Raw genomic sequence first — 13,511 nt, forward strand, 5'->3', positions numbered from 1 at the left:
CAAGCAGAGGGAAACGCCATGTGCATAATCATGAAAGCACGAAAGACCTCTGAAAATTTGAATAACCACTTGAGAATAGAAAATACTATGTTTGGATGTAGAAAAACCACACAAGATAGGGTGCAAAGTAGGCAGAGTTAAGATCATGAAAATCTACCGCAAGATCATATTAAGGGAGAAGAAATTAATGTCATAGTCTAACAATTCTAAACCCTGTAAGCAGGAAAAAGGTGACTGGAATTATGGAATTATGCTAGCCAGATGAGGGTTTCCTAGGAACTAGGGCTTACTTCATGAGTTAGGGATCAAAGATTTTTCTGAGAGCAGTGTGAAGGATGGATGGGCTGAAGACAGGAGAGAATGGAAGGGAAGAAAAACAGTTAGGAGGCTGTAGTCCAAGTAGGTGATACTGAAGGCTTGAGCTAAGGTGCTAGCCGTAGAGATAGAAAAAGGACAAATCAAAATATACTTTTGAGAAACAATAGTCAGGACTTAAAGACTGCTGGCTATATATATATAAATAATGCGTCCCAGATTTTCTATGTTGGGTGATGACTTGGTGGTGAACATAAACCAGGAGACTGTATATAAGAAAGTAAGTTTTGTGACTTCCCTGGTGGTCCAGTGGGTAAGACTCCCTGCTCCCAATGCAGGGGGCCCTGGTTTGATCCCTGGTTGGGGAACTAGATCCCACATGCATGCCACAGCTAAGAAGTCTACATGCTGCAACTAAAAGATCCCACATGCTGCAACTAAGACCCAGCACAGCCAAAATAAATAGATAGATAAACTAATTTCCTAAAAAAAGTAAATAAAAGAGAAAGTTTGGGAGTGGTAGGGGCAAGGATTGAAAAAGTAGAGAGTAGGAATGTATTTTTTATCTGTTGAGATGATTTCAGTTTTTGAAAAGAAAGCCAATTAACACACGTAAAGATGAGTAGTGGTTTTCTTTCTGAGTCCTCTTTTTCACTTAATGGCCACATTACTTAAGACATATATATTGCTTTTACCTCTGTGGCAGACCCCACTCTGGGTTTACCAGATCCAAAATGTATCTATATACATTTTGCTTCTGTATATAGATATATACCTGGTCTGCTTTCCTATACTCCCTGGCAGTGGGTGGGGCCTTCTTACTGACGTCCCATCTATGGAATATAGGCCAAAGTGGTATGTGCTACTTCTAGACCTGGCACCTAAAAATATCTTCACCATGATGCTCTGATTCTCTCCCTTTATCTGAGTCCAGTACCATCAATGTGCTGATATGTTCCTATTTCCTGTCACCAATCCAGATCTTTTTTCCTGTTCCTCAATTGAGAAACAACAAAAATTAAGCAATACAATGCTGTTTTTCAAGGTCTTAACCCAAATCTCTAGCATAAACTATGACAGAGGGGAGTTGATATTATTATAAGGAAACAAGATTACTATCTAAGGAAGCAATGATATAACTGCATATGGCTATTATAATGAAAACTTGCAAGAGGCTGGATTAGAAAGTTTAGTTCCCAAAGGCCAGATGTCTGAGTTTCAACATTTGAGGTCAGTGTGTATATACAATATGTTCATTTTTACAACTCCTCACTCATTTAACAAAATAGAAGAATTTAAAGGGAAAATAGTTAAGGCTAGGGATAAATTTAAGGTGGAGCTCTGTTCCTGGTTTTTGCATTGATCTAAGGAAGAGCTTTGTATCAGATTCTATTTTCATATACATTTAATAGGAGTAATAAGATGATATTAGAAAATAACAAAAATTGTATTCTGTTTTTTAATAAATCTTTTTATTAAAAGAACTACATACAATCTCTATAACATAAAATAAAAATAAAACAGACAATACAAGCAGCTCATGCAGCTTAATACCAAAAAAGCAAATAACCCAATCCACAAATGGGTGGAAGACCTAAATAGACATTTCTGCAAAGGAGACATACAGATGGCCAACAAACACATGAAAAGATGCTCAACATCACTAATCATCAGAGAAATGCAAGTCAAAGCAACAATGAGGTATCACCTCACACCAATCAGAAGGGCCATCATCACAAAATCTGGAAACAACAAATGTTGGAGAGGGTGTGGAGAAAAGGGAACTCTCCTGCACTGTTGGTGGGAATGTAAGTTGGTACAGCCACTATGGAAAACAATTTGGAGGTTCCTTAAAAAACTACAAATAGAACTACCATATGATCCAGTAATCCCACTACTGGGCATACACCCAAAGAAAACCATAATCCCAAAAGAAACATGTACCATAATGTTTACTGCAGCACTATTTACAATAGCCAGGACATGGAAGCAACCTAAATGCCCATCAACAGATGAATGGATAAAGAAGATGCGGCATATATATACAATGGAATATTACTCAGCTATAAAAAGGAATGAGATGGAGCTATATGTAATGAGGTAGATAGACCTAGAGTCTGTCATACAGAGTGAAGTAAGTCAGAAAGAGAAAGACAAATATTGTATGCTAACTCATATATACGGAATCTAAAAATGGTACTGATGAACACAGTGACAAGACAAGAATAAGGATGCAGATGCAGAGAATGGACTGGAGATCTCGAGGTCTGGGGGGGAGGGTGGTGAAGCGGAAGCTGGGACGAAGTGAGAGAGTAGCACAGACATATATATACTACCAACTGTAAAAGAGATAGCCAGTGGGAAGTTGTTGTATAACAAAGGGAGTTCAACTCGAGGATGGAAGATGCCTTAGAGGACTGGGATGGGGAGGGTGGGGGGGACTCGAGGGAGGGTGGGGGGGGGTCGAGGGAGGGAGGGAATACAGGGATATGTGTATAAAAACAGATGACTGAACTTGGTGTACCCCCCAAAAAATAATAAATAAATAAAATTAAAAAAAAAAACAAAAACAGTTGTTCTTATATTACACCTTAACTAGGAAACTGTAATGAATTTTACAGATTATTATGTAAAATGTAAACTTTCTTACAGAAACAGCCGTGACATTTTCTTCAGGCTGGTTGGAGCAGAGAAAAGCTATTGTTAGTTTAGTGAATTGCTTATTGTAGGGACTTTGTCTGGTGTATACTTTGCTGAGAATGACAGGGTGAAAGATGATTATAACAGATCAATATTAAATGACAATAAGGCATATCTTCCCCTTACAAAAAAGTGAAGCAATAATTTATTATTTATTACACTGTAAAGGTAAAAAGGTGAATTAGTAGCAACATAATGATTCTAGAAGGTAAAGGATTGAGGCTTTAAAGCCTCCTATTGATTCTGTATTATGCATGCTCTATTACACCTCAATAATCCCCTAAAGTACAGCTCTTTACTCTCACTTTAGGGAGTGTTCCAAACATCAAGGCAGAGAGAGTAGTTACCTCCTTTGTGTATTCATTTGTATGCCTTTATCAGTATTTAATTCTGACAGAATGAGAGCGCAACTGAGGCTTTCATTTTACTTGATGGTCAGCCTTGCCTCTCTGTCTTGTGCTTACATTTGGAATAGGTCATGGGCAAAACTGTAAAACGGTTGCCAGCTCCCTCCTTCTGTTCTGCCCCTGCCACACAGCCCGTGGGCTTTTTCCTGCTGTCTGGATGCTAATGAGTTGTGAGCCTGTGAGCTTCTTTAGGCAAGGACCATCCTAGTCTATCCTTAATAGTTCAACAGTGTCTAGCATCTCAACATTTGTCACATAAATGAACAAATGATATATTAATTCCTCATAAGCATTTTGTTCTGAATATACATATTTTTTCATACCAGAAGAGAACTTCTGGGAGGGAACAATATTTAACCTAAAGGAGTTAATGAGAGAATTTCAGGCATTGGGAAGACATATTTAGGAGAGGGGGTGAGGGGAACATGTTTCTTCAAATCACATGATGCAAAATTTCCACATTATTTTGCTTTATTTAGAGTAGTCCCTGATTTGAGAAATTGCCCCCAAATCTAGATAAGTTTAGGGTAGATTGCTGAGAAACTGAATGGGCAGATTTCGCATCATCTCAATTTTATTAGTGTTATATTAAAGCTCATACAGTCCTTTAATACCATGGGCCACCCTGGAAAGTCCTCATGGTCCCAGAGACACCACTGCCTTAATTCATTCCACGGTTCTCCCAACTGGTCCAGCAGACACTGCATCAACTTGTTTTTCAGGCCCTAGTTTCCGACTCAGGTTAGTCCCTGACTTCTGTTCACATTCTCCCTCCAATCCCGTTTCGACTTCACTAGTGATACACATTGCCTCGTGCCTGACTGGGCCAGTCCCTGACATTGCTCTAGCCTTGTCAGCTCTGTTTGGCATCAAGACCGATTGACTGCTCAAGCAGCCCTCTTCTGCCCCCTTCTGTCACAAGTCTGCATGTACCCAGCTGGGCCTGGGGCAACTTTGTCCTGTTTGTTCATTCCAGAGTAATTTATTGAATATTTGTCAAATGCCAAGTACTGTCCTAGGTGCTTGTGATGCTATCAGTGAGTAAAACAGAAGAAAAAGCTGTTGCACTTAGAGTTTGCAAACACTCATTTCATCTCAGGTTATCCCCACCCTTTGAAGGGAACGCTTTCAGAGTTTTGTAGGATATGCCTTAAAAAGACAAATTATACAGATTTTGATTCAAATTGGCTCTTTCAGAGCTCATTCACTCAGAGAGTATTAGAAGTATGAAAGAGTGCAATATTGCTCTTCCATTTATTTATTTATTTATTTATTTATTTATTTTAAGAACTTTTATTGGGATACAGTTAGACAATAAACAGCATATATTTAGAGTGTACAATTTGGTATCCCAATCTCCCAATTTATTCCCCCCAACCCTCCCCGCTTTCCCCACTTGGTGTCCATGTGTTTGTTCTCTACATCTGTGTCTCTATTTCTGCCTTGCATTTCCTCTTTCATAGTTGTTAGCATTTGCCTTACGTATTGAGGTGCTCCTATATTGGGTGCATATATATTTATAACTGGTATCTCCTCTTCTTGGATTGGTCCCTTGATCTTTATGTAATGTCCTTTCTTGTCTCTTGTAACATTTTTTATTTTAAAGTCTATTTTATCTGATATGAATATTGCTACTCCAGCTTTTTTTGATTTTCATTTGCACAGAATATCTTTTTCCATCCTCTCAGTTTCAGTCCGTATGTGTCCCTAGGTCTGAAATGGGTCTCTTGTAGACAGCATATATATGGGTCTTCTTTTTATATCCATTCAGCCAGTCTGTGTCTTTTGGTTGAGGCATTTAGTCCATTTACATTCAAGGTAATTATCAATATGCATGTTCCTATTACCATTTTCTTAATTGTTTTGTTTTTGTTTTTGTATGTCTTTTCCTTCTCTTATGTTTCCCACCTAGAGAAGTTCTTTTAGTATTTGTAGTAGGGCTGGTCTGGTGGTGCTGAATTCTCTTAGCTGTTGCATGTCTGTAAAGCTTTTGATTTCTCCGTTGAATCTGAATGAGATCCATGCTGGGTAGAGTATTCTTGGTTGTAGGTTCTTCCCTTTCATCACTTGAAATATATCATGCCACTCCTTTCTGGCTTGCAGAGTTTCTACTGAGAAATCAGCTGTTCACCTTATGGGAGTTCCCTTGTATGTTATTTGTTGTTTTTCCCTTGTTACTTTTAATAACTTTTCTTTGTCTTGAATTTTTGTCAATTTAACTATATGTCTTGGCGTGTTTCTCCTTGGGTTTATCCTGCCTGGAACTCTCTGCACTTCCTGGACTTGGGTAGCTATTTCCTTTCCCATGTTAGGGAAGTTTTCAACTATAATCTCTTCCAATATTTTCTCAGGTCCTTTCTCTCTCTCTTCTCCTTCTGGGACCCCTATAATGCGAATGTTGGTGTGTGTAACATTGTCCCAGAGGTATCTTAGGCTGTCTTCAGTTCTTTTCATTCTATTTCTTTATTCTTTTCCACATCAGTGATTATCACCATTCTGTCTTCCAGGTCACTTATTCGCCCTTCTGCCTCAGTTAATCTCCTATTGGTTCCTTCTAGTGTATTTTTCATTTCAGTTATTGTGTTGCATATCTCTGCTTGTTTGCTCTTTAATTCTTCTATGTCTTTGGTAAACTTTTCGATCTTTGCATCCAGTTTCTTTTCAAAGTCCTGGATCATCTTCACCATCATTATTATGAATTCTTTTTATGTAAGGGTGCCTATCTCCATTTCATTTAGTTGTTTTTCTGGGGTTTTATCCTGTGCCTTCATCTGGTACAAAGTCCTCTGCTTTTTCATTTTCTCCATCTTTCTGTGGCTATGGTTTTCAGTTACACAAGATGAAATACTGCTGATACTGCTTGATACTGCTGTCTGCCCTCTTGTGGAAGAAGCTATCTAGGAGCTGCTGCTCCATTTATGACACGTCCCTAGTATATTGATGCTCTAACTTTTTTGGACACATTAATTAATTTATTTATTTATTGGCTGCGTTCGGTTTTTGTTGCTGTGCACAGGCTTCATCTTGCGGAGAGCGGGGGCTACTCTTTGTTGCGGTGCACGGGCTTCTCATTGTGGTGGTTTCTCTTGCTGCAGAGCACAGGCTCTAGGCACGCAGGCTTCAGTATTTGTGGCACGTGGGCTCAGTAGTTGTGGCTCTCGAGCTCTAGAGTGCAGGCTCAGTAGTTGCAGCGCATGGGCTTAGCTGCTCTGTGGCATGTGGGATCTTCCCGGAGCAGGGATTGAACCAGTGTCCCCTGCATTGGCAGGCGGATTCTTAGCCACTGTGCCACTAGGGAAGCCCTCCAATTTTTAAAAAGCACATTTAATTTCTTTTTCTTCAAAAAAGAAATTCTTATCTTCAGTAAGTTTCCCTTGAACAGACTATGAGACAGGAATTAAGGTGTATGCAATTTACTGATGGAGTGCTCTGCAGGAAAAAACCTTTAAGGGAGTAAGAGAAGCATTGTAGGGGAGGGGAAGGAGTTAACCAGAAGGTTAAGGTCAAATCTACCTTTGATTCATCCCTGGGGAGGCTCTGGAATGTAAATTGTACCTTAATGATTTCCCACTTCCCAGGCCAGGTAGCTATGTTAGCAGAGAACAAGTCTCCAGGGAAGAGGCAGTTGTCAACTGACAGTCAATATTCACAGAAGCTGCAAGATGGGTCCACCAGCCAGGTAAAAGGGATGTGGCTAGGGCACCAATAATGCCTTTGAGAATGTGAAAATATTCTCACGCATGAAAATATTGATGGCCTTACAGAAATTTCCATGGTTTCATGATTTTAAAAACTTTTTTTTTCAGTGCCTCCTGAGTTCCAGACATTGGTGTGATTAGTATGCTGATGAGTACGACACAATTGCTATCTTTAGCCACTATATGGACTAGGAGTGGAAGCACACAGGGGAATAGAAGTGTTAAGGTAGTGTGACATGACATCTGTAGAGTCGTGTAGAATATACTCTGCGATACAACAGGGGAGCAATACTCAATCAACCCTGGATGGTGGCTGGGGAGCAGGTCAGGGAAAGCTTCCTGCATGATGTGACATCAGAGATCAGTCTAGTCAGGGCCCTTCATAAAGTCCTTTCCTTGCTGTGTATTTCCTCTGGCTGCCATAATAAATTAACACTAACTGATACCTAAACAATAGAAATTAATCTCATAGTTCTGGAGACCAAGACAGAGCTGTGCTCCCTTTCAAGGCTCTAGGGGAGAACGCTTCCTTGCTTCTTCCAGCTTCTGGCCACTCTGGGCACTCCTTGGCTTTGGGCTGTATCATGCCCATCAATGACTCCATCTCCACATGGCCTTTTCTCTTTGTGTGCGTCTTCTCCTCTGCCTCTTATAAGGACACCTGTCATGAGACTTAGGACCCACCCTGATAATAAAGGATGATTTACTGTCAAGATGTTAAATTTAATTACATCTTCATAGACCCTCTTTCCAAATAAGGTCATAGTCACAGGTTCCTGGAATTAAGGTGTAGACATATCTTTTGGGGAATCTCATTCAATCCAGTATCTCACTATTTGCTAGTGATAGCTGTTTGTTTCTTATTCAAAATGGAAAGGGGCACTGACTTCGTGTCTATAATTGTTATATGATGGGGGGAAGGGCCTCTTAGCTCTGAACTCCAAATGCTACTGTACCATTTACAGTCATCTTTTAGGCTGCAAATTGTGACTGAAAGCTTTTATTTTTTATTTTTTTATTTTTTCATAAATTTGTTTTATTTATTTATTTGTTTATTTTTAGCTGTGTTGGGTCTGCATTGCTGTCCGTGGGCTTTCTCTGGTTGCGGCGAGTGGGGGCTACTCTTCGTTGTGGTGCGTGGGCTTCTCATTGCAGCGGTGGCTTCTCTTATGGAGCATGGGCTCTAGGCATGCAGGCTTCAGTAGTTGTGGCATGTGGGCTCAGTAGTTGTGGCGCACGGGCTTAGTTGTTCCGTGGCATGTGGGATCTTCCCAGAGCAGGGATTGAACCTGTGTCCCCTGCATTGGCACGCAGATTCTTAACCACTGAGCCACCTAGGAAGTCCCTCAAAGCTTTTAAACACTCCCAATCCAAAGCTTATCATTAACTCCCTTTCATGAAAAATAGGGGCTACTCATCCTAAATCACTCTTCCAACAGAGGAGACTTACGGTAACTCCAAGTGAATTTTTCTTTTCAGGAAGGTTACCCACAGGGATGGCAGGGAGTCAGGATGGTTTCTGTGCAAGCCTGTTTATTCATAACTCAATATCCAATGAGGCAACCTGATCAGTGGCAGTGGCAGGTGGAAGCAGTGGATGGGGGGAGAGCTATTTAGGAGGTATAGGATGACGCAGCTTGGTAAGCAACTGGGCATACAAGTGAGAAACAGGGAAGATCCAGAAAAGCCGCAAAGACCTGAGTGAGTAGGCTGAATTGTTGAGCTCAGTGTTGAACATGCTGCATAGGAGGAAGCAGGAGCTCACCCAAGTGGAAAAAAATCATTCAGCTGATGTCTGATGGATCTCTATCATTTTTAAAAAATTACAGGGTATTTTTTTACAGGGCTTTTGTTGTTGTTTTTTAAGGAAAGATACACTGAGAATTTTTTGAAGTATATCATGGGGTGTCTGAGCTGCATCTCTAAAGTTTTAACTCCATATCCTGTCTGCTGAATATGATGCTACACACCAGCTATTTTTTTTAACTATGTTATATTTTAAATATACATAATGTTCTTTAATGCTTAGGATATTTTGCCTGATTCTTAATTTTTATTTAATTTTAATTTTAAAAGGATGTAGGTATTCTAAAATTTCCATGTTTTCATTTCCCTTCTCTGTATTTTCACAGATCAAGCATTCAGAAACAAGCGGTCCATTTATAACTTACATTCTTTTCTAGCCCTTCTATCTTACTCACTCTCTTCTTAAATCAGTGAGAAGAGAAATCGGCTTTGTTATTGGTTTTTCTCTTTTTCATAAGGGTAAGAACTATACTTAGAAAGTCTTTCCTCCCAACTTCTTTGGAAACAGTGACATTATTGTATTTATTGTGAATCTGCAAGTATGACACTGATTGACAACTTTGCACTCACTGTTGTCTTTCAAATAATTCCACTTTTCACACCCTTTTAGCAGATGAAGACGCTCCTAAGGTGGCTCTAGTATTATAACAATCAATGTATCAGGATAAGTCCTTAATATTTTATTCTATTTTTTAAAAATGATCTTTTTATATGCTTTTTATTTTGTATATTTTATATTATGTTTTGGTTCAAATATTTAAATAAAGATTGCTATGTGGCCATGTTATTTTTTAATATGCCTTCATTTTAATAAACACATGCTAATAAAGTGAAAAGTGGAAAAAAGTGAAGTTTTAAGGTTAATAAACATTGAAGTTAATGGAGTTCTAGCTTTACTATGACAGTGAAACACCAACAAGTATTTCCACTTAACTTCCCTTAGCACCAAAGTAGCTGACTGTAAAACAGAAGGGAGGGACTTCCTTGGTGGTAAAGTGGTTAAGAATCCATCTGCTAATGCAGGGGCCACGGGTTCGATCCCTGGTCCGGGAAGATCCCACATGACACAGAGCAACTAAGCTCATGCTCCGCAACTACTGAGCCTGTGCTCTAGAGCCTGTGAGCCACAACTACTGTGCCCAAATGCCACAACTACTGAAGCCCGAGTGCCTAGAGCCTGTGTTCTGCAACAAGAGAAGCCACTGCAATGAGAAGCCCACGCACCACAACAAAGAATAGCCCCCGCTCGCCACAGCTAGAGAAGGCCCGCGTGCAGCAACGAAGACCCAACACAGCCAATTAGTTAATTAATTAATTAAAAAAAAGCAGAAGGGAATAAAACTTAATTCAGAGCTTGATAAGAGTCTTATCAAGTGAAAGGCCTACTGTTGGCCAATGTATCTGATGCCTAATTATACGGACATACTAGAGGAAACTGTCCTAGCTTTTCTATTAGGCATTTGAAATGAAAATCAGCATCAAATCAAACATTAGTGTTTGACAATTCCTCTTATTTCTATTTTGCTATGAAATCCTTGAGTCATTTTCATGGTAATGTGATGTCAACATAAGTAATGTTTTTTGAAGCAGAAAGACACAATATTCAAAGAAGATACTGACTTTCTTTTTTTCCTATTAATTAAAGTTCTTCTCCAGCAATTGAAGCCAGTAAATGATGCTTGTTATACATATGTGAGGATAAAAGATAAATTCAATTTCATCCTTAGGTTACTGACACTTATAATTGCTAAAATTTTTGTGCAAATTTACAACGTTAGAAACAAAAGTAGGGAGAATAGCATCCAAAGAATATCTTATTCAGTAGGATCAAGAACAGGTGATAATGGGAGAAATTCCGATATCTCTTAAATAAGTCTGACTTCTCCACTAATAACATTCAAATTTTATGCTTTGGGAAAAGTTCAGTGCTCTAGGAATTTTTAACTTAAAGAGCATATATTGGCCCTTAGACCCCACTGTTTATAACTAATACTGTACAGAAATTACTTTTAAAGCATACATTCTTCCAAAACATACACAGTCTCACAACTAGACTTTATATTGAAATATTCAACAAGTAGATGTGACCACATGTAGACCTTGTGACTTAAAGCTATAGGAAAGGTACCATCCAGATTTAAGATTCTGGTTGGATTTAAAGAGCAGCAACTGTAGAAAAGAAAGATTTTGATGACAGTTAAATTATACTCATAAATAAAAATAACCTTAAAAATAAGACTCAAATTTGGCTGAATTTTAAGTGGAAGTTTGTATCAATTACAAGGGAAAGCTGCCCCTTAGAGAGAAGTTAACAATAAAAAAAAAGGCATCCTAACCTTTTTTAGTTACTCTTACCAGTAAAGACGATGGGCAATCTGGATGCTTTGCAGTGAGCGGTGTAAAAGAAGTTGCACTAGAGGACTTTCAAGGTTCCATTCAAACTTGACAGCCTGAAATAAGATATACAATCACTTTACTTTTATTTTTCTCAGCAACAAAACTATAGCAGAATAGAGGGACTTAAGAGGCTTGAGAAAGACAGGGAAAACAGCATAAATGTTTTAACAAGATGTTTATATTTGATAGTTTTATTAGCTGGTGTATAACTAATAACAGAGCATACACACATCATGTAATTTGGGGTTGTGTAGTCTGCTTGCTTTCCTTATTTCTGCTTTAGTATCACTGGACAATAAATAGGAGCAGGTGGTTGGTGGAGTTCAACCATGCCTAGGAAGAGAATCCTGGCGCAAGAAAATAACATCGTGAACAGTGTCTTGGATATAAAAATGGCATTATTAAGCAATAGATGTTTCTCTTCTTTTGGAGATGAAATTAATACACACTCAAAGTCTTAACTGAAATTACCAATTGAGTATTAACCTGCAGACTTTGAAGCTTTACTTACAGGTTTCAAACCTGACTATTGCCACCATAACCCATCCATCCCCAAATCTCCCATTCCTTCATTTGCACTGGCAACAAGTTTCCAAAGTTTTCTAGGATACCCAACTTGGTGGAAAACACAGGCAGCAATAGCAACCCTTGATCTCCGTAGGCACCTAATTCAGACCTCCACCCCCACTCTAAAGGGACTTCACTATCAGCACTCAGTATCTGGGCCCCCAGCACCATCATCTCAGGAATCTGATTAAGTTGTGAAAATGAAAGTCAGGTTTTCTTCCTATCTTCCTAAAAATGCTTATTCCTGCTTGAGAAGCAAATTTTCTGCGATTTGTTGCGTAATAAGCCATTTAAGTCACACACCACACACACACACACACACACACACACACACACACACACACACACACACACACAGAGTTTGAGCCAGGTTTTATACCACAGTACAGACAGCAGAAAAAAGTGAGTAAAATATTCATTCAACACACACCTGAAGAAACACCTCCGTATGCTAACCATCCCCAAGGATGGGAACGTTTATGAATTCCCAAAGTGTGAGAATGTCAAAGATGATTTCGGCTAATTTGCATAAACTCTCGAGGCTGTCTAAATATATAAAGACCATAACGTATGTTGTCTTAAACTGCAGTTATGGCCTTCTTTAACTTACATGCTAAGGTTGGACTGACGAGACCACGGGTTGTGTTCATGCCCTAAGAGTGAACGTATTCTATAAGCACATGAGCGGGAGGGATGTTTCAGAATTTATTTCTGTGCTTGTCTTTTAGCTTTCTTTTTAGATTTACCTGTGATTTCTTTCTGAACCCAGGAACTACTTATTGATCTTGAATTGCCTCCCTTGCTTCTAAACTCCCTGCTCACTCTGTCACACAGTTTCCCCCCCGCATCCGTGCACACTGCATTATTCTGAACTCTCTTCTTGAAACCTACCCGCATCATGATGGCCTGTGATTTGCAGTAACCTCTGAGTCTGCATCTTATTTGATTCCTAGCTATGAACCATACCTTCTGTTTTCATTATGGTCTTAAAGTCCCTTTTTATTGCTCTTTAATATAGCCTGCAAAATTATAACAAGATAATGCATAACAAAATAACATGATTCCAGAAAATCAGCAGGGTAGGATTATTTTTATATCTTGGAAAGTTTTAAAGTCATGATGGAACAGCGAAGTTTAAAGGCAAACCCTACAATGAATGCTTTGAAAATTCTTCCCAATTTTTATTTATTTTTCAGTCACATTATACGTTTCTTTCCATCTCACATGGTTTTATAATCGTCACTTTTAATTAGGAGATAGTTGCAACTTTACCGATCTTTACCTCTGTGTATTTTCTATGCTGGATCCTATGTGCACCCTGTCTTACGAATTTGCATTTACAGGAATATGGTTCTCAGCGACATTCCTGGTGCCAAGTGTTATTGATTCAGATTGGGGCTTTCAAATGGATTTAATCTATATAAGCTTTTGTAAAAAACTGACTTTTTTGAGTTGGGTTAGATATAGCACGTTGCCCATATTCATGAGACACGAGATGAACAGTGTTCCTGCAAGTTGGATTAACCTTTATTTTCTCGATACTATCCTGGCAAGGCAGGGAAGTCACAACTATAAGGAGCGGTAGAAGGAACTCTATGATGTATATATTTCTAAACCAGCT

General features: G+C 39.0%; 1 protein-coding gene across 10 annotated transcripts in view; it reads right to left on the minus strand.

Annotated features, from left to right (window-relative positions):
• PIK3C2G (phosphatidylinositol-4-phosphate 3-kinase catalytic subunit type 2 gamma) overlaps positions 1-13,511 on the minus strand; it is a 363,004-nt gene that overhangs the window by 218,713 nt on the left and 130,780 nt on the right. For all 10 annotated transcript variants that reach the window (XR_009048372.1, XR_009048371.1, XM_057701641.1 and 7 more), the window contains one exon: positions 11,282-11,376. Coding sequence is in view for 8 of the 10 variants with exons in the window: in XM_057701641.1 (XP_057557624.1) it covers positions 11,282-11,376 (95 nt within the window). In the remaining 2 variants the exon portion in view is untranslated. The remainder of the gene's footprint in view (positions 1-11,281; positions 11,377-13,511) is intronic.

The sequence above is a fragment of the Hippopotamus amphibius genome, chromosome 12, assembly GCF_030028045.1.
Source record: "Hippopotamus amphibius kiboko isolate mHipAmp2 chromosome 12, mHipAmp2.hap2, whole genome shotgun sequence".
In the NCBI taxonomy this organism is placed as follows: domain Eukaryota; kingdom Metazoa; phylum Chordata; class Mammalia; order Artiodactyla; family Hippopotamidae; genus Hippopotamus; species Hippopotamus amphibius.